The 21,989-nt window shown below is 42.9% G+C and overlaps 1 protein-coding gene across 1 annotated transcript; it reads left to right on the plus strand.

Moving 5' to 3' along the window:
• Positions 1 to 1,699: 1,699 nt before the first annotated feature.
• On the plus strand, positions 1,700 to 21,619 carry LOC115201549 (stonin-1). Its single transcript, XM_029765268.1, has 7 exons — positions 1,700 to 1,889; positions 13,929 to 15,234; positions 15,389 to 15,586; positions 17,695 to 17,835; positions 18,059 to 18,578; positions 19,071 to 19,273; positions 19,577 to 21,619. Exons 2-7 carry the CDS (start codon positions 14,029 to 14,031, stop codon positions 19,640 to 19,642), a joined length of 2,334 nt encoding a protein of 777 aa, XP_029621128.1. The 5' UTR covers positions 1,700 to 1,889; positions 13,929 to 14,028; the 3' UTR covers positions 19,643 to 21,619.
• Positions 21,620 to 21,989: the final 370 nt, after the last annotated feature.

Here is a 21,989-nt window from a genome sequence, read left to right on the forward strand (position 1 = left end):
CTAAACACTAGGCTACCTGCCGCCCTTCTCTCTCTCGGTGACAATGTTCTCATCCAACTACTACGTCTCTGCTCCCTCTCTGACTGAATGTTCTCATCCAACTACTACGTCTCTTCTCTCTCTCTGACTGAATGTTCTCATCCAACTACTACGTCTCTTCTCTCTCTCTGACTGAATGTTCTCATCCAACTACTACCTCTCTTCTCTCTCTCTGTGTTTGAATGTCCTCATCTAACTACTACCTCTCTTCTCTCTCTGTGACTGAATGTTCTCATCCAACTACTACATCTCTTCTCTCTCTGTTTGAATGTCCTCATCTAACTACTACCTCTCTTCTCTCTCTGTTTGAATGTCCTCATCTAACTACTACCTCTCTTCTCTCTCTCTGACTAATTGTTCTCATCCAACTACCACCTTTACTCTCTCTGTGACAATGTTCTCATCCAAATACTACCTCTCTCTGTTTGCATTGTGTTCATTTTGGGTCTGTTCCCAAGGGGCAAAATTACCTTGTATTGTGTTAGGCTGAAGGTTGGCCATAACCCCATAGCCATCCTCCTCCTCCTCTCTGTGAAAAGTGCTATGTTATCCCGTTTATCCCCCCTCCTCCACTCATCTTTTATCACACAGAACAGAAAGGAAAGGGGGAGACCTAGTTAGTTGTACAACTGAATGTCTTCCGCATTTAACCCAACCCCTCTGAATCAGAGGTGCAGGGAGCTGCCTTAATCGACAACCACGTCTTCGGCGCCCGGGGAACAGAGGAAAACCACTTCAGTTTGTGTTGATATTGGTTTAATTTAGTGTGTTTGTGTGTGCGAGAGTGCCCCTTTTGCATGCGTGTACTTTTGCTTGCTTGTGTGTGTGTGTGTGTGTAAGTGAGTGTGATTCTTGTCTGGACCAGCTCCAGATGAAAGCACTTCAATGACAGTTATCTTCAACTCTTTAATTATCTCCCATCCTACCGCTGACCCCTCCCTTGGTGAGTAATCTCTAGTCAACCACGCCTTATTGTCCCACCCTAGCATCAGACCTCTGTCACTGTGTGAACCACCACCCTTTTTTATCATGGAGTCATATGAACATGTCTGCCAGAATTCAGCTCTAACTCTCCATCTCCGCTCAAATCTCTCTCACTTCAGATTTTTCTCTTTGGTCATAATTTATAGTCTCTCCAGTCTTCATAGCTTGTAACTAGGCCTAGCCTACTGTGATGTAAACAAGTTGACAGGGCTAGGGAAGAGGTTCATTGACAGGCAACCTTGTCCTAATCAGTGTGTGAGTGAGTTGACTGGGGTGGAACGAGGTTCTTTGACAGACAACCCTGTCCTTGTCCTAATCCAACTTCTAAATGTCTCACCTGGAACGTAAAAAAAGAGTCAGAATTTCTAGAATGTGCTTTACTACTTATTCATTACCGTTTTACTTAGATGGTGGAAATCAACAAAAAAAGATTATATTCATAAAGCTTCCAACTAGGCTATCTACTCGTAATGTTGAAGTGGGCTAATGGCTCTTTGCGCTCGCAACATTGCAGCCTGATGTTTTATCGTGTGTTATTGTAGTCAAACCATAAGCTTTGTCTACTTCACCGGCCACTCATAACATTGGCAAAAACAAACTCCCTGTCACACCAAAAGCATCGTCATCATTCGGCCAGATGAGATGTGGGAGGAGAATATGGGCATCCTCCGTTCATTCCTTCACTCGCTCCACTTCACTTCTCTAGCAGGGACGTCCCGTTAACGGGAGGCAAATCGGCTGCATTTTCTCTCTCCCTCTGCCATTTTGAGAGAAACCTGTCGGCCTCGCATTTTGGGATTTATACTGTTTTAACGGAAAATAAGAATCATGACCTGATTGTTGTTATTTCGGGATTTGTGTAGAACGTGAGTATTTTTTTGTTTCGTTGCAAGTTTCCACCAGAGTCAATTGACAACTTCCATCTCCTTGCTCCGTCAAAACAACCTACTGTAGAAGAAGCAAGCAAGGCTACAACAATAGCTAACTTCTGTTTTGGGGACAACTTGTTACCACACACTGTGCAAAGTTGTTTATTCTATAAAAATGGTATTATATTCTTAGTGGCAAATCTTGACCACGAGTGGAATTTGCGTTTATAACGGTAGCATATAATTAACCATTTAAAAAAAAAAACTGTCATTCTTTGCTGACAAACTACAACGAAAGTCATAGGTCGAATGACAATACAACAAATGCACTGGTAGGATAGCCTCATTCTCCTTTCGTGACATTGCATTGCAAAACAACATCGTTCCTGTCCTGATGTTGAGACCAGAGTTCCTCCGGCGGTAATGAGTCATGGACGATCACAGCACGGTTGAATTGTTACCGAGACCAATGCACAGTCTGCGTTGTAGCAAAACATGGAAAAACAACGATTGTCGCTATGCACCGTTTCACAGAAGGATGCCGTAGGACCAAAATGCAGCATTTTGTTGTCTCATTATATGTCAATCTTCAAACCACTAGGTCAGATGCCACTCAAATATACATTCTTGTACACTGGACATATAGACTTGGCTTATGTCACTCAAAAGCAATACGTCAGCTATAGCAGAGACGCTTTTAAAGCAGGATGGTGTCCACACATAGTGCCTGCTAAGCATTTATTGGTTGATAAACAATAGTAGTTGTAACTTAAATGTAGGATCTGAATTTGATCACCCTGTTGCAGGATTACTTTCCTTAAATGCAGGAAATATTTAACTTGTATTAACTTGTAACATATTATTTGAGGTTTTAAAAGGCTTCTGAAGTTTAATTTCCAATATGAAATGTTCCCTTCTGAAAAATGCATAAACCCCTACAAGAATGGTCATTAAATATAATCCACATAATATTTCACATTTCCTGTTGCTGCTGGATTATTTTCCTGCTGTAGCAAACTGGCTCAAATTAAGATCCTTTGCTCCAGAGTGGCACAGCGGTCTAAGGCACTGCATCTCAGTGCAAGAGGCGTCACTACAGTCCCTGGTTTGAATCCAGGCTGTATCACATCCGGCCGTGATTGTGAGTCCCATAGGGCGGCGCACAATTGGCACAACATTGTCCGGGTTTGGCCGTGGTAGGCCGTCATTGTAAATAAGAATTTGTTCTTCACTGACTTGCCTAGTTAAATAAAGGTTACATTTCCAAAACATTTTTTATATATATATAAAAATATATGGGGCATTGAAAAGTCAGCCTTGTGTAGACTTTGCCACGAGGAAACAGAATCAATAGAAAATATTTTCTGGCACTGTCCATCAGTTGCTGTCTTTTGGAGTCAGGTCCAGGAATGGTTATGTCATAATATCAGGGTTCAGATGGACCTGAAAACTGTATTGTTAGGGGGATCTGAAAAACCACGATCAGTCAATGGGAAATATCATTATACTCTTGGGTAAAGTATGTAGTTTTAGGGCAATATCGGAAGACATTTTACAAATAGGGAGGTTCAGGACCCTTGTAAGACATCATAGTAAAATGGAGGGATGTATTGCAAAAGGAAATTGCAAAATGGCATTATACTGGGAAAGATGGGCTAATGTGTGGACATCGGAGGGTTGGGGTTAAGATCAGAATGATGGTGGATTGGCCGCTATGGGTGAAAATCAAGCACTTGAAGAGGAAATTAGGAATAGGTATAATTATTTAACTACAGATACCATAGATATAAGGGAAAATAGCTGTAAATAGAAGTATTCTTGTCCGTTAGTTTACTTCTGGATCAAATAACCAGTGAGTATCTGGTGTGACCACCATTTTCCTCATGCAGCACGACACATGTCCTTTGCATAGAGTTGATCAGACTGTTGATTGTGGCCAGTGGAATGTTGTCCCACTCTTCAATGGCTGTGCAAAGTTGCTGGATGTTGTCTGGAACTGGAACACGCTGTCGTACACGTCAAACCAGAGCATCCCAAACATGCTTAATATGTGATATGTCTGGTGAGTATGCAGGATATGGAAGAACTGGGACATTTTCAACTTCCAGGAATTGTGTACAGATCCTTGTGACATGGTGCCGTGCATTATCATGCTGAAACATGAGGTGATGGCAGTGGATGAATGGGCCTCAGGATCTCATCACGGTATCTCTGTGCATTCAAATTGTCGTCGATAAAATGCAATTGTGTTTGTTGTCTGTAGCTTATGCCTGCCCATACCGTAACCCCAATGCCACCATGGGGCAATCTGTCATAACGTTGACATCAGCAAACCGCTCGCCCACACGACGCCATAGGCACTGTCTGCCATTTACCCGGTACAGTTGAAACTGGGATTCATCCGTGAAGAGCACACTTCTCCAGCGTGCCAGTGGCCATCGAAGATGAGCATTTGCCCACTGAAGTCGGTTACAACGCCGGACTGCAGTCAGTTAAGACCCTGGTGAGGACGATGAGCATGCAGATGAGCTTCCCTGAGACGGTTTCTGACAGTTTGTGCAAAAATTATTTGGTTGTGCATACCCACAGTTTCATCAGCTGTCCAGGTGGCTGGTATCAGATGATCCCGCAGGTGAAGAAGCCGGATGTGGATGTCCTGGGCTGGCGTGGTTACATGTGGTCTGCGGTTGTGAGGCTGGTTGGACATACTGCCAAATTCTCTAAAATGACGTTGGAGGCAGCTTATGGTAGAGAAATGAACATTAAATTCTCTGGCAACAGCTCTGGTGGACATTCTTGCAGTCAGCATGCCAACTGCACGATCCCTCAACTTGAGACATCTGTGGCATTGTGTTGTGTGACAAAACTGCACATTTTAGAGTGACCTTTTATTGCCCCCAGCACAAGGTGCACCTGTGTAATGATCATGCTGTTTAATCATCTTCTTGATATGCCACATCTGTCTGGTGGATTAATTATCTTGGCAAAGGAGAAATGCTCACTAAAACGGATGTAAACAAATTTGTGTAGAAAAGTTGCGAGAAATAAGCTTTTTGTGCATATGGAACATTTCTGGGATCTTTTATTTCAGCTCATGAAACATGGGACCAACACTTTACATGTTGCGTTTGTATTTTTGTTCAGTATATCGGCAATATTAAAGCTGATCTGTTCAGGAGTTTGAGTGGTTACATTTCTCCAGCGCCATCCCTCAGCTGTGTCCCCTTTGTTTTCATTCGACCTGCAGATTGGCCCTTTTATCAAGTCATTGATTTGTTCTAATCAAGCCATGCTGATCTAAGTTGCCTGTGGGACGTCTAGAGGACACGGTGTCAGCACAGGGTCAACACTGATGGCTATAAAGGCATTATCAAGATCTACGGATCATAGAGTGTTTATCTTATGTTTACATCAACACTCTGTTTACATTTGGTCATAATCAAGATGGAAAAAGACATCATAAGAATACCCAGAACTTCACAAACGACACCGTTTTTGCAAAGGTACTGTAGGAACTATATTTTATTCCCTGTTGAAATGCGTGAATTCAGCAAAGTAGCAGGGGGCATAGCAGGGCACAGCAGCACTTGTAGGGGGCATGAATCTCTTCTTTAGTCATAGCAGGGAGTATTTGATTCCAGATTACATTGTTTATTCTGCTATTAAGTATTCTTTCAAAGTTCGGAAGCAAATACGATACTATAAAACGCTCAAGAAGACAGTAGTCTAATAGGCATTCATGTACATTTCCACTGGCTGAACACGTTAAATAAGGTCACGATGACAACCTTTAAAGGGGCAATCTGGAATATGACCACTTGTTTTGATAAACAGCTGAGTGATGGGGCTGGAGAAATGTTACCACTCTCAAATAATTCATAGACAAAGCTATGGATGCAAGTAGGAATAGCTATGGATCAAGTAAGAAAATAAATCGGTTTGTGACTCACTCAACTCACTTCTGCAGCAAGTGTCTGACATAGTTTTAAAGACTAGACAACCAGACAGTTCTTTATTTAACAAGGGAAGTCTCATCTCTTTTCTAAATTCGGCTTTTTTGTCTCTCACTCATCAAGTCATTGTCTTGTGACTGTTTGGAAAGAATCTCTGCCAGAAAATACATAACCTAGAGTTAAAAAGTTCAATAGCTATCTTGTAGGTGCTTTGGACTTGGCGTCTCACAATATCTTGATTCATGGGGACAAGGGCTGTCTTTCTCCCACTTCAAGTCATTATAAAAGGATGATTTATATCATGTGAGACAAACATTACTGGAAAGCGAGCTATCATATCATGCGAACATTATGAACATATACTTCTTCTTAATTAGACCACTGAGGATGCTTGCCCTTACAACATTTACATTTTAGTCATTTAGCAGACACTTTTATCCAGAGCAACTTACATGAGCAATTAGGGTTAAGTGCCTTGCTCAAGGGCACGTCGGCAGATTTTTCACCTAGTCGGTTCGGGGATTCAACCAGTGAACTTTGTTACTGGCCCAACTATCTTAACCGCTAGGCTACATGCCGACAAAAGAGTTTCATATAGTAAGGGGTGGTTTCCGGACACAGATTACATTTTGTGTCCTCAACTGGCAGCTTCATTAAATAGTATCCGCAAAACACCAGTCTCAACGTCAACAGTGAAGAGGCGACTCCGGGATGCTGGCCTTCTACGCAGAGTTGCAACGAAAAAGCCATATCTCAGACTGGCCAATAAAAAGAAAATATTAAGATGGGCAAAAGAACACACACTGGACAGAGGAACTCTGCCTAGAAGGCTAGCATCCCAGAGTCGCCTCTTCACTGTTGACGTTGAGACTGGTGTTTTGCGGGTACTATTTAATGAAGCTGCCAGTTGAGGACTTGTGAGGCGTCTGTTTCTCAAACTAGACAATCTAATATACTTGTCCTCTTGCTCAGTTGTGCACCGGAGCCTCCCACTCCTCTTTCTATTCTGGTTAGAGCCAGTTTGCGCTGTTCTGTGAAGGGAGTAGTACACAGTGTTGTACCAGATCGTCAGTTTCTTGGCAATTTCTCACATGGAATAGCCATTATTTCTCAGAACAAGAATAGACTAACGAGTTTCAGAAGAAAGGTCTTTGTTTCTAGCCATTTTGAGTCTGTAATCGAACCCACAAATGCTGATGCTCCAGATACTCAACTAGTCTAAAGAAGGCCAGTTTTATTGCCTTTTTAAATCAGAACAATAGTTTTCAGCTGTGCTAACAATTTCAAACGGGTTTTCTAATGATTAACTAACACAACGTGCCATTGGAACACAGGAGTGATGGTTGCTGATAATGGGCCTCTGTACGCCTATGTAGATATTCCATTAACAATCTGCCGTTTCCAGCTACAATAGTAATTTACAACATTAACAATGCCTACATTGTATTTCTGATCAATTTTATATTTTAATGGACAAAAATGTGATTTTCTTTAAAAAACAAGGACATTTCTAAGTGACCCCAAACTCTTGAACGGTAGTGTACAGTACAGTGTAATCACTGTCATTTACAGTGTATGTGAACCCATTGACCGAGACTGACATTGAGTTGATGTTTGCTCTGTGTGTGTGTGTGTGTGTGTGTGTGTATATATGGTGTATGTTTGTGCAGAAGCAGTAGAGAGCAGGCTGGTATTTCCTGTGTGCATGCTGCTCTGTCCCTTAGGAATGATTAGAATGTCTGTTCTTTTCTGCCTTTGTAGATTTAGTAACCTTTCATTCCCCCTGCTGCTAGCCTGGTCAGAACTCCTGCTAGCGTGACAATACATCTAGGACCAGGGTATTTCTCTGCTCCATCTCTTTGGAACAGGCTGATGGAGGTGGCAGTACTGTTTGGAAGTGAACTGCAGGAGTTGCCAGCATTAGACTGGAGCAAGGTTCAGTTAGCCTCAATACAAGGTTCTTCCTCCCTAAAGTCCACATTCTGTCATTTCAACAGGCCTGAATCAATGGGATTAATTTAAATGACCATTAAACAGCAGGAACAATTGGAGAATGTGACTTTAAGGCTGAAGCACTGCTGGATCCATTGCTTACTTAGCCTGTCGTCTACAAGGTTATTGAAGCACTGCTAGATCAGTGAGTCCATAAGAAGGAGGGAGAGGATGGTCCTCATTTTAATGACCCAGCTCTCATGCAAGCCATGACCGATGTAGCTAGTTTGTTAGCTAAGCTAGCCACTTGTAGCTAGACAGCAACTTCTCCAGTATGTGTTGATGTTATTTCACAGGATTTGTTTTTGGGCGGAAGCTGTAGAAATCAGTAAGAAATTACACTTCTGTAGCGAAATATCTTATTCCTAACTTTTTTTTTGTTTTTAAGCATTAAATGACCTGGTATGATGGTGCATTGATCAGTTATACAGTTTAAAGGAGTTGTTTTTGACCAAAGTCAACCTTTAAAGTAACTGTCCAGTGTTTCCAGATTTCTATGAAATATGACATAATTAACTACAATATGAGTAAAATAGTTCTTTACAAAAAAATTGTAATTAAGTATGTTCAAAAGCAGCTTTTCTGTGTAGGAATGGTGTGGGTGAACCCCAACAACAGAATGGTGTGGGCGTATATAGCGGTCATAAAAAATATTAATGTCAGTAGACCACTGATTGGCCAGCTCATCCTGCTCAGGAGGATGACATCATCCTCAGGAGATAGCAAGCATTTTTTAAAGTGTCTGTTTGAGATACACGTTTGAGGTGGGGCTTTTTAAGTGTTTTTTTCCCCCTCCAACTTATGTGTTGGCCACAAAACACGAGTATAAGAGGAGTCAACAACATTATTTGGGTATGAGTTAAGAGAATATTAACTTTTAAAAGTGAGATTTTCACTGGAAAGTTACTTAAACTGCAACATTGTCTCTGTCTCATGACAAAATGTGTAGAGTAGAAGGAAATGAACTTTAAAACTACAAAATGATGTCTAATCTTCATGACAAAATGTGGTGAATAGCATGAGATCAGCTATAAAACAGTAAAAAAAATTCTCTGCCCTATGGCAAAACGTGTTGAAATGCAGGAAGTTAGTGGTTTTCTTTCCACTTATACTGTTTTCAAAATACCCCTCATTATGCCTCTAGAGGGGTATTTTAAGTCATGTCAAACTGTAGAATTGCAGGAAATTATTTGTAAAATAAACATACCCGTTGATTCATTATGATCTAAAATGAAAAACTGATCCTAGATCAGCATTCCTACTCTGAGATGCTCCCTTGGGTTCCTACAGCCCCTGAGCTCCATCCATAGACTTCGTTATAGCATCAAGGGAACCTTGCCCTACTACATTTAACCCATTGACTGTGGTAAATGTAATGTAAGTTAGGCCTCTATCTCTGTGGTGAGGTCGGTGGCTGTGACAGATACAGATTGAAACCAGTTGATCTGCCTCTGTCTGGATGTTACTACTGTCATTGCTGCTGCTGTTGCTGCTGGCAAGAGCAGTGTTGCCAGGGTGTCACAGCCAAGGCACAATTGGCCGCTGAGGTTGACTGGGAATCAATTGCTAGATGGTATGTTGATTACAGCGTGTCTGCTCTCCATTCTGACATATTCTCTAACTTGGAAATCTTTAACAGCTGGGGTCGAGGCTAGGGTGGAGGACATGAATGACATCAGAGCTCAGGATAATGTACTAGCCTATATTTCGAAATAGCCTGGTCCCAGATCTGTTAGTGATGTCTTGCAAATCAGATCTGGGACCAGGCTATATTTCCACAGCTCTTAAGAAACTGCTACCACATAATAGGCTATGCAGTAATCATTGTATTAGATTTTTCCACCATCTGGCTCTTTCTCTAGCAATTAGTCTGGGAATGAGGTTTACAGTACACTATATATACAAAAGTATGTGGACACCCCTTCAAATGAGTGGATTTGGCTATTTCAGCCACACCCGTTGCAGACAGGTGTATAAAAATAGACCACACAGCCATGCAATCTCCATAGACAAACACTGGCAGTAGAATGGCCATACTAAAGAGCTCATTGACTTTCAGCACGGCACCGTCATAGGATGACACCTTTCCAAAAGGTCTGTCAAATTTACGCACTGCTAGAACTGCCCCGTTCAACTGTAAGTGTTGTAATTGTGAAGTGAAAACGTTTAGGAGCGACAACGGTTCAGCCACGAAGTGGTAAGCCACACAAGCTCACAGAACGGGAACGCAGAGTGCTGAAGCACGTACAAATCGCCTGTCCTCAGTTGCAACACTCACTAACAAGCTTCAAACAGCCTCTGGAAGCAACGTCAGCACAAGAACTGTTCGTCGAGAGCTTCATGGAATGGGTTTCCATGGCCGAGCAGCCGCACACAAGCCTAAGATCACCATGCGCAATGCCAAGCGTCAGCTGGAATGGTGTAAAGCTCGCCGCCATTGGACTCATTGGAAACGCATTTTCTGGATTGATGAATCACGCTTCACCATCTGGCAGTCCGACGGACAAATCTGGGTTTGGCGGATGGCTGGAGAACGCTACCTGCCCAAATACATAGTGCCAACTGTAAAGGTTGGTGGAGGAGGATTACTGGTCTGGGGCTGTTTTTCATGGTTCGGGCTAGGCCCCGTAGTTCCAGTGAAGGGAAATCTTAATGCTGCAGCATACAAATCTGGAGAAGGCCCTTTCCTGTTTCAGCATGACAATGCCCCTGTGCACAAAGCGAGGTCCATACATAAATGGTTTGTTGAGATTGGTGTGGAAGAACTTGACTGGCCTGCACAGAACCCTGACCTCAAACCCATCAAACACCTTTGGGATGAATTGGAATGCCGACTGCGAGCCAGACCTAATCACTCAACATCAGCGCCCAACCTAACTAATGCTCCTGTGGCTGAATGGAAACATTTCCCTGCAGCAATGTTCCAACATCTAGTGGAAAGCCTTCCCAGAAGAGTGGAGGCTGTTATAGCAGCAAAGGCAGCACCAACTCTATATTAATGCCCATGATTTTGGAATGAGATGTTCAACAAGCAGGTGTCCACATACTTTTGGTCTTGTAGTATGTATGTATGTATGTATGTATGTATGTATGTATGTATGTATGCATGTATGTATGTATGTATGTATGTATGTATGTATGTATGTATGTATGTATGTATGTATGTATGTATGTATGTATGTATGTATGTGTGTGTGTGTGTGTGTGTGTGTGTGTGTATATATATATATATATATATATATATATATATATATATATATATATATATATATATATAATATGTATATGTGTGTATATATGTATATGTGTGTATATATGTATATATATACACTGCTCAAAAAAATAAAGGGAACACTTAAACAACACATCCTAGATCTGAATGAAAGAAATAATCTTATTAAATACTTTTTTCTTTACATAGTTGAATGTGCTGACAACAAAATCACACAAAAATAATCAATGGAAATCAAATTTATCAACCCATGGAGGTCTGGATTTGGAGTCACACTCAAAATTAAAGTGGAAAACCACACTACAGGCTGATCCAACTTTGATGTAATGTCCTTAAAACGAGTGAAAATGAGGCTCAGTAGTGTGTGTGGCCTCCATGTGCCTGTTTGACCTCCCTACAACGCCTGGGAATGCTCCTGATAAGGTGGCGGATGGTCTCCTGAGGGATCTCCTCCCAGACCTGGACTAAAGCATCCGCCAACTCCTGGACAGTCTGTGGTGCAACGTGGCGTTGGTGGATGGAGCGAGACATGATGTCCCAGATGTGCTCAATTGGATTCAGGTCTGGGGAACGGGCGGGCCAGTCCATAGCATCAATGCCTTCCTCTTGCAGGAACTGCTGACACACTCCAGCCACATGAGGTCTAGCATTGTCTTGCATTAGGAGGAACCCAGGGCCAACCGCACCAGCATATGGTCTCACAAGTGGTCTGAGGATCTCATCTCGGTACCTAATGGCAGTCAGGCTACCTCTGGCGAGCACATGGAGGGCTGTGCAGCCCTCCAAAGAAATGCCACCCCACACCATGACTGACCCACCACCAAACCGGTCATGCTGGAGGATGTTGCAGGCAGCAGAACGTTCTCCACAGCGTCTCCAGACTCTGTCACGTCTGTCACATGCTCAGTGTGAACCTGCTTTCATCTGTGAAGAGCACAGAGCGCCAGTGGCGAATTTGCCAATCTTGGTGTTCTCTGGCAAATGCCAAACGTCCTGCACGGTGTTGGGTTGTAAGCACAACCCCCACCTGTGGATGTCGGGCCCTCATGGAGTCTGTTTCTGACCGTTTGAGCAGACACATGCACATTTGTGGCCTGCTGGAGGTCATTTTGCAGGGCTCTGGCAGTGCTTCTCCTGCTCCTCCTTGCACAAAGGCGGAGGTAGCGGTCCTGCTGCTGGGTTGTTGCCCTCCTACGGCCTCCTCCACGTCTCCTGATGTACTGGCCTGTCTCCTGGTAGCGCCTCAATGCTCTGGACACTACGCTGACAGACACAGCAAACCTTCTTGCCACAGCTCGCATTGATGTGCCATCCTGGATGAGCTGTACTACCTGAGCCACTTGTGTGGGTTGTAGACTCCGTCTCATGCTACCACTAGAGTGAAAGCACCGCCAGCATTCAAAAGTGACCAAAACATCAGCCAGGAAGCATAGGAACTGAAAAGTGGTCTGTGATCCCCACCTGCAGAACCACTCCTTTATTGGGGGTGTCTTGCTAATTGCCTATAATTTCCACCTGTTGTCTATTCCATTTGCACAACAGCATGTGACATTTATTGTCAATCAGTGTTGCTTCCTAAGTGGACAGTTTGATTTCACGGAAGTGTGATTGACTTGGAGTTAAACAACACAATGTAAGTGTTCCCTTTATTTTTTTGAGCAGTGTATATATATATATATATATATATGTGTGTGTGTATATGGAGGTGTAACTAATTAAGTCCTATGAGGACATTCATTATGCTTGGATTTTCCAATTCCCATTACACCACAGCACAGTAGTGTCTGTGCCTCATATCTCACCAGCTGTTAAATAATCCAGAACCCTCACACCAGCTGTTCCAGTGTTCCACAGCCTAGTTATCACAGATGGCTTCATACTGATGGCGAATAAAGAGGATGATTGGTTCTCTGCTCGAGTGCCAGTGACACGTTTCCTGAATCCTACCCAGGCTTTGGGTTCCCCTCCACCCAATCCCTCCAATTCAGTTCCATCTTCTACATTTCCTACCAGAGCATGGTATTTTCATCCATCACAATTTATCTACAAGTTCCAAAACCCTACATTTTATTCCAACTCCAATTTATTCCAAATTTCACCACCTTTGAATAGGAGGGGGCTGACGCCTGAAGTTCAACCCAAATTGAAATTGACCCCAATTCCTCTGGTAGTGGCTGACAGAGCAGAGCTGTACCTCTCTGCCTTTTCATTCAACAAGGCTGCAGCTGTAGCGTTTAGCCAAATGTTACTCAGCAGTGTCCACTAGCATATTCAGTGCTTCTATATTTATCCTACTCAATTCCAGTGAGAGAACACATGGAGTGTGTGTGGTTGACAAGACACTTAGACACAGCAAAGAGCAGTACTATATAATTTTCCTCCCCTCTTATGTATTTTACTTGAATTTATTCCTAGCACAAAGTGCATTATTGTAAATATTTCCACATGGAGCTATTTGCTGAATTGCCACAAATAAAAAGGAAAAAAGAAACGCGCCACCATACCAACACACCAGCCATTAAATAATTAAACCAACAGTCATGTGGGAAATGTAATGTCGCCGATTGGCTGAGAGGGGACATCATCTAACTGCACTGACTGAGCCAAAATCCCCCTCCAATCTACTAAAAGTAGCTCAAATGTAGATTATGAAACGACCCTATCTGGCAACACTAACTGTAGATGTCTCTTAGGCCAGAATGCTCACTAGGGGACACTGTAGGATAATTTCTTGGTGTAAACAAGAGATGCCTGATATCTTTCAAAGCAAATGCATCAATATATAATAACTGTAGATTCTACAGAAAAATATTATTTGCTGATACTGTGTGTTCTAATCTATGACCATGTTCTGTTCAGTGTTTCAGAAGGGAAGACCCCTGTGGCGGAGTCTGAGGATAACGCCAACAACAGAAGCAGGAAGTGCTGACTTGAACCTTGACACTAAACAACCAAAGCCATGTGCTCCGTGAACAATCCAAACTGGGTGACCTTCGAGGATGAGGGGAGAACATCTACGTCTCCTTCTTTTGCCTCAACCCCCTTGAAGATACCAGAGAGTGGGACAAAGTTGGCCTCAACACCCCTGAAGTCACCAGGGGCAAAGACAAGTTCACCCACTTCCTTTGCCTCTACACCCCTGAAGACAGCCCCAGGTAGTGTGACAACGACAGGGTTAAAGACAATCCCCCGTCCCAATGGACTAAAGCTGATACTGCCCCCAGTGGGAGATCCATCCTGGATCTTCAGCAGTTCCCTTGAATCCAGCTCCCCTACAATGCACTTTAACCTCAATGGAAGTTCCTGTGTGCCCTGCAACACTCCTCTTTGCACTCCGGTGAGGGAGGTTCCTCCTACTGGCGCGTTACCTTTCCATTGCAGGCCCTGGGATCAGCACGATTTCTTCCGTAGTTTTTCCAGTTCATCCTCTGCCTCTGTGCCTTATTCTTCTTCTCCCCCTGGCCCAGACCAGGCCACCACTACCGGCACCACCACACATCCCCAGGGTGACGTCTCCGTCTCCGATGGCCCCAGTACCTTCCCCTCCTTCCAGGGGGACCCAGGACATTTCAACCCATTCTGGGAGGGGGCTGGTGGGCATAGTGTGGACTCTGGGAGCTCATCTTCTGACTCCGAGGCTGGAGGTTCTAGTCTGCCTCGCTTCTTCATCCGGACGAAAGACGGCAACGAGCCTCCTCGACCAGACCACCTCCAGAGCTCCTACTCCTACATCTGCCACAAGCTGGAGGGGCTGCGGGCCGAGGAAGACAATGACACAGAGGAAGGAGTAGGGATGGATAGAGGGGGGAGGAGAGGAGTAAGAGACAGGGAGGTGGTCAAGGAGGGACCTTCACCAGCTTTCGTCTCTCACGGTCTGTTCCGTAGCGAGAAGAGAGACGGCTGGTCTTTAATGCTGAGGATCCCAGAGAAGAAAAACCGAATGTCGTCCCGACAGTGGGGCCCCATTTACCTGCGTCTGCTGTCTGGAGGCGTGCTCCAGATGTACTATGAGAAAGGACTGGAGAAGCCCTTCAAAGAGTTCCAGCTGCAGCCTCACTGCAGGTTGTCAGATCTCAAGCTGGAGAGCAACGGAGAGCCTCGCAAGATCCAGACAGTGAAGGTGGAGCATGTGTCTTACACAGAGAAGAAGCGCTACCACCCCAAGGTAATGGGGGGGGCACAATTGAGGTTTTCAAATCACATTTAAAACACACCTTTGGAGCTTGGCGTTTAATCAATCAATGATATTACTGTTATAGATGTCATCGTATTGTTTTACTGTGTTTTGCGATTTTAAATGCATAAAGTTTGATTTGAAGCTGGAGGTGTCACACGAGGCAGAGGTGGAGCAGCTGCTGAAGTTTGGAACCACGGAACACAGCGACATGGAGGACCTCTTCGAAACTATGGAGGAGGAGCTTCTCAGGCTGGCGCCGCCGCTGTTGCAGAAAAGACACTACGACGAACAGGAGATGACACTGCAGATCACAGACCACCTCTGGGTACAGCTGGACAAGGTGCATGTACTTCTTCTTCCACTACCATACAACTACTGTAAGACAGTTGACTCAAGCACACACATTTTGGTCAAGAAATGTAACTTTGCTAGTGTAGTTTCAAATAAAATAAAATGTATTTATATAGCCCTTTTTACATCAGCTGATATCTCAAAGTGCTGTACAGAAACCCAGCCTAAAACCCCAAACAGCAAGCAATGCAGGTGTAGAAGCACGGTGGCTAGGAAAAACTCCCTAGAAAGGCCAAAACCTAGGAAGAAACCTAGAGAGGAACCAGGCTATGAGGGGTGGCCAGTCCTCTTCTGGCTGTGCCGGGTGGAGATTATAACAGAACATGGCCAAGATGTTCAAATGTTCATAAATGACCAGCATGGTCAAATAATAATAATCACAGTAGTTGTCGAGGGTGCAACAAGTCAGCACCTCAAGAGTAAATGTCAGTTGGCTTTTCATAGCTGATCATTGAGAGTATCTCTACCGCTCCTGCTGTCTCTAGAGAGTTGAAAACAGCAGGTCTGGGACAGGTAGCACGTCCGGTGAACAGGTCAGGGTTCCATAGCCGCAGGCAGAACAGTTGAAACTGGAGCAGCAGCACGGCCAGGTGGACTGGGGACTGCAAGGAGTCATCATGTCAGGTAGTCCTGAGGCATGGTCCTAGGGCTCAGGTCCTCCCGAGAGAAAAAGAAAGAAAGAGAAAAAGAGAGAATTAGAGAGAGCATATTTAAATTCACACAGGACACCGGAAAAGACAAGAGAAATACTCCAGATGTGACAGACTGACCCTAGCCCCCCGACACAAACTACTGCAGCATAAATACTGGAGTCTGAGACAGGAGGGGTCAGGAGACACTGTGGCCCCATCCGATGATAGTTCATTGGTATTTCAGCATTATTACATGTTCTTTTAATTTGACCTTTTTTTTATTGAATATCCAAAACATGCAGTGAAGCCGCTCAACAACTACACCGCACCAGTCATCCAACAGACTCCCATTCAGGGCGACACACAGAAGCATCCAGGGTCAATGCCCTGCATAAGGGCACGTCGACAAATCTCTCAAGGCCAAAAACAGGGACTCGAATCCTCCAAGATCCCTCCCCTCCACAGTTCCCCAATAACTGCCCCTCAACCATCTGAGACCCCTCCCACACCCCCCAATAATAATTAAAAAAATGAATTCCATTCCCCACCCCCAAGAACCTCCCCAATGCACCAACAACCAAGAATATTAACTAAAGAGAAAAAAGGAAAACAGAAAACAATGCAAAAAATAAATAAAAAAGGGACATCAAGGCCAACTGTTTATGTTTGAGTTCATGTCTGGCACTATTTACATGTGTGTGTGTCCGTATATGTGTATTGAATGAGAGTGTGTGTATATGGATGTGTACAAACACCTGCATGACATCAGCTTCAGGCAAACTAGCATTAGCTGTAAAAACACTGCCCCTCAGTGTCATTCTTTTTATTATGTTTTATTTTGACTTTATTTTTTTACTTTTATCTTTGACTATCATTCTATCTCCCGCCCAGCAACTCCACTCCAACTTGTCTCCAATTCCACATCCCAACCCTCAGCTTCCATCCCATCTATCTCTGCTGGCCACCCTCTTCATATTTCTACACCACATATCTTTCAACTATGCTGTGATGTTGAATGTACAATTTCAATCTATCTAATCGAATCCACAGATTGCGAGCTGAAGAGAAATACTTTTACTAAAAGTATTATTATATTAGTAATAGACTGACCCGGTCTCTCCAGATCTCCTAACAGTACTATTTCTAGGGTAAATTTTAGATCAATGTTATGCATTTTCAGCCATACTTCTCTCTGAGAAGTAGCAGTTATTTACTATTTTACACCTGGGGTTGCTATAAAATCAGTCGTTATTAAAAACAAATGTATTAATTGCTGTTACTTATTATATAAAACATTGATAGCCTAAATAATAAGGGTATACATTTCTATGAATGTCTTTTCCTAAAATCTTTCACATAAAAATGATTCCCTACCTCCTATTTTGTATATATTGCATGCCCCTTGAGGATCCTTTTTTGCCACTTGACCTCTCATTTGCTAAAATCAGAGGATACATTTTTCAAGGACGGTGTGTTGATGGACCGGGCGGCCATGACGAGGATCCACTGCTTGGCGTTCCTCAATGGCCCAGGGGAGTGCTTCCTGGCTCTCAACGACTTGGGGCTTCTCCGCTTCGACGCCAGTTACGGCTCTGGCTCCGAGGAGGTTTAGTATTAGTTTCTTAACATGCATATCAACACACAAACACAACATTTAACATGCATAACAACTAAACATACAATTTGAACACACACATCAATGCACAATTTTAACACCCATCAACACAAACATACAATTTTAACATAAGTAAAATCATCCAGGATTACCAAAAAAATCAAGATAGGTCTATTTCCATTGTGGTCTTCTAATTGCCATTGTGGTCTTTCAGGATGACCTCCTGGAGGGCTGGATGGAGATCAGCGACTGCCACTTCCACAAGTGCATCAACGACTTGGAGTTCCACAGGTCCCGGCTGCTCAAGTTCTCTCCTCCGGACGCCTGTAGAGTAGAACTGATGCGCTACAAGACATTAGCCCTGGGAAGTACCGAGCTGCCCTTCTCCGTCAAAGCTGTGGTGACTGTCCAAGGGGCCTACGTGGAACTCCAAGCCTTTCTCAACATGTCAGCTATCTTCCCGTCATTTATCGGAGTGTCGGAGACTCAGCCACTCTGCGAGAATGTCCTGATCCGTGTGCCGGTACCGGGGGACTGGGTGAAGGTGTCGCGTACAGTGACGTTGCTACGGCGTAAGTCACTGACGGCCAGGATGAACCGGAACGCGTGTCTGGGGTCAGTCAGCGCTTCAGAGTCACAGCCAGTCATGCAGGTTACCGTGGGGACGGTCAAGTATGAGAATGTGTACTCAGCCATCGTGTGGAGGATCGACAGACTGCCTGCTAAGAACATGGGTAAGGACTAAGAGGAGGAGTTTGGCTGTCTTTAGATGCACTATTGTAAAGTGGTTTTTCCACTGGATATCTTAAGGTGAATGCACCAATTTGTAAGTCGCTCTGGATAAGAGCGTCTGCTAAATGACTTAAATGTAAATGTAAATAATGGCGGTCTATTGATCTATTTTCATATGGAAGGGTGGCTTATTCTGACAATATTGGCTTTATTTTACATGTTACATTTACAACTTACCGAAATATGTTTCCAAATATTCTATGTGAAATGTAACTTATGTTCCCTAATCAGTTTAGCTACAATACATATTATTTATAGTAATATGGTTTGTTATACTATTGCTTGGCTAAATATTAAATTCCAATTGACTGATGTTACAGTGATTTGTTTGCATTGTGCCAGAGGATGGAAACATGTATCTTTCAGATTCTGCTCATAGTGCTCCCCCAAGTGGTAGAGATTGCTAACTACACATTCTAATTTTTACCTCACAGCAGTGGACCATCCCCATACCTTCTCCTGTAAGTTAGAGCTTGGTTCAGACCAGGAGATCCCCAGTGACTGGTACCCGTTTGTCACAATGGAGTGTGACATGGTGGGGGCCGTGGTTTCACAGACCAGAGTGAAGTCACTGGGCACAGAGAGTGACATTCAGCCTCAGAAACATGTCACCAGTAGGACCCACTATCATTGTCAGGTAAGGCCTGAGATATTATTAGTTAACAAGTTTAATATCTATACTGTTTAGTATTTTTTTTGCTGTTTAATATCTATAATGCTGTTGTAGACTTCATTTTGTTAGTTTCTATTTCAATCTGTTTCCCAAGCAGAATCAGGGTATTTTTTATACTGTAGTTATTACTGTGACACCAGCTGACCTTGCCTAGGCTGGTCCTATAGTGTATGTGCTGTAGTGTAGCAAAATCTTCTATCGTTGTCATGCCCTAGTGATTATTCCGTACCTAATGAAACTGAACCGTATCCGTCTGTCCTTTTATAGGTAGAGATTGAGAAGAAGTGGATTGAGACAGAAGCACAAGGGCAATCAGGCTGCACAACACAGTAATGATTATGATCAAGGAAGTCTTAAAGGATCAAGTCTCACATCACCATACTCCCAAGTCTCGTTAGTCGTAAGGAAGCCTGGAATTGAGGCTATACACAGGATGCCTATTTCCTTGGTCCGAGACATTTTTGCCAACCAAACTCATCCTCGCTGTTTCAATACAAGGACAAATGTTTAAAAGGGACATAATCTACATGTGGCTGATGAACAATTGTGCTTTTATATTGTGTGTTCGTTGTGTATTCTTTATCACCTTTAAGTCTGTCATAATATTGTTTGGTCCTATTGTACTCCTGTATGTATGGATATTAACATGTTGTATAGCCTGGGTGCCAGACATGACAAGAGAGCAGAAACAGACTGGCAGCCAGGCTAGTTCTAACCTGCATGGTAGAATAGAATTAGGCTACAACAAACAAATATATTATCATTGGAAGAACAAACAACCGAACACACAGCCCTACCATCACAATGCACTTTACATTTCTCTCAGAAGATTATTCATTGTGAAATGACAGGAGGTTGAAGAAGCTGTCTTTATAAAAGACTAAATAGCACATATAATCTTGCAGGCTTGCATTTAACACACTCAAAAGGACTGGTTTTCCGGACACAGATTAGGCACAGGAGGCTGCTGAGGGGAGAATGGCTCATAATAATGGCCGGAATGGAGCAAATGGAATGGCATCAAACACCTGTTCTGCAACTGCCATTACCACAAGCCCGTCCTCCCCAATTAAGGTGCCACCAACCTCATGTGAGATTAGGCTAAATCTAGTCCTCTGTAGCTCATTTGGCAGTTGCATGCCAGGATAGTGGGTTTGATTCCCAGGACCACCCATACATAAAATGTACTGTATGCATGCATGACTAAGTCGCTTTGGATAAAAGCATCTGCTAAATGGCATATATTATTATTATATAAAAAGCACTGTCAATGTAGATTCTCAATTGAGCTTGCTTTTCGGTCCAGGACAAGGCTCAATTTGTCTCTGGGAAACAACCCATAGTGTTTCCAATAACTATCTGGAATGAATTTCCAATTAAGACAATTCGGTTAATTATATAAATGTCCTGTCATTTGTTGACTAGCTAGCTGACCATGGTCCTTTTGCACAGCTAAGCATGTGTTCTCATCTATTATTCTATAAGTCAATATCATTGATTTATGGTTATATGAAGTAGCCCACATACATTATGGTCCCGTGTACTTGCCACGCCAGGGCTGTGGGTTTGATTCCCACGGGAGGGGGGGGGGGGGACCAGCACGAAAATGTATGCACTCACTACTGTAAGTCATTCTGGATACGAGTGTCTGCTAAATGACTAAAATGTATTACTAATTATAATATTTCAGAGGGGGCCCTAGAGATGCAGCAATGGTCTGCACTCACTAAAGAAACTATATAACTACATTTATTAAATGTGTTGTATGTGTATATGACTTAAGTGGTAGTTATTAACAAAACAAATTAAAGATATTTGCATTTTATGCCTGTGTTTGTGAAAGGGTAGAGGTGTAGATCAAAAGTTGCAACCTGGTCTCAGAGCATTTTGTATTATTTTGATAGTAAATCCAGGACAAACCATTTAGCATGATACGTTATGTTTCATGTGGTATGCATTCATTTGTCGATGTCCATCATACATTTCGTATGACGGGGTTCGTACAGACAATGGCAAGTCAAATTCAAGGATTTTCAAGTACTTTTTCAAGCACTAGTATTTCTTTTCAAGGACCATCAATTTGTAATAGTTCCTATTATGCAATTGTTCTAGTCGCCAGCAGATAGCAGTATATTGCCACAATCTCGTAAAAGAACTAAAAACGTACTATTCATCACTACCTTAAAAGTTCTACTCAATAATACATGTTTCACTACTTATTTACTACATACATGAGTGATATGTCAGTACTGATGATGTTGACTGATTTCCTTACATGAATTGTAACTCAGTAAAATCTTTGAAATTGTTGCACGTTGCGTTTATTTTTGTTCAGTGCACATTATAATAATATTAAATTGTCTTTATATAAAAATTCTCTATATATTTCACTAAATGTTAGGTCCCATAGGCTCTCCCAACACAATGACATGAAAGTGACTTAACAGTGTAAAAGGCCCTTAGTTGACTCTAAAATGTTGTATCCTATACCCATTTGAAGAGAAACAATTTATTGTGTTTGATAACATTAAAGATTATCTCATGAGACCCTATTTACATTTTAGGGGACCCCAAGTTTGGGAACCACTGTACTACTAACCTCTCTCCCTGCTTGCTTCAATGCTTCCTCTCTCTGTGTATCTCCTTTATTGCAGCCTGACTCATCACTTTCTATCTCACT

Source organism: Salmo trutta, chromosome 10 (genome assembly GCF_901001165.1).
Source record: "Salmo trutta chromosome 10, fSalTru1.1, whole genome shotgun sequence".
Classification (NCBI taxonomy): Eukaryota; Metazoa; Chordata; class Actinopteri; order Salmoniformes; family Salmonidae; genus Salmo; species Salmo trutta.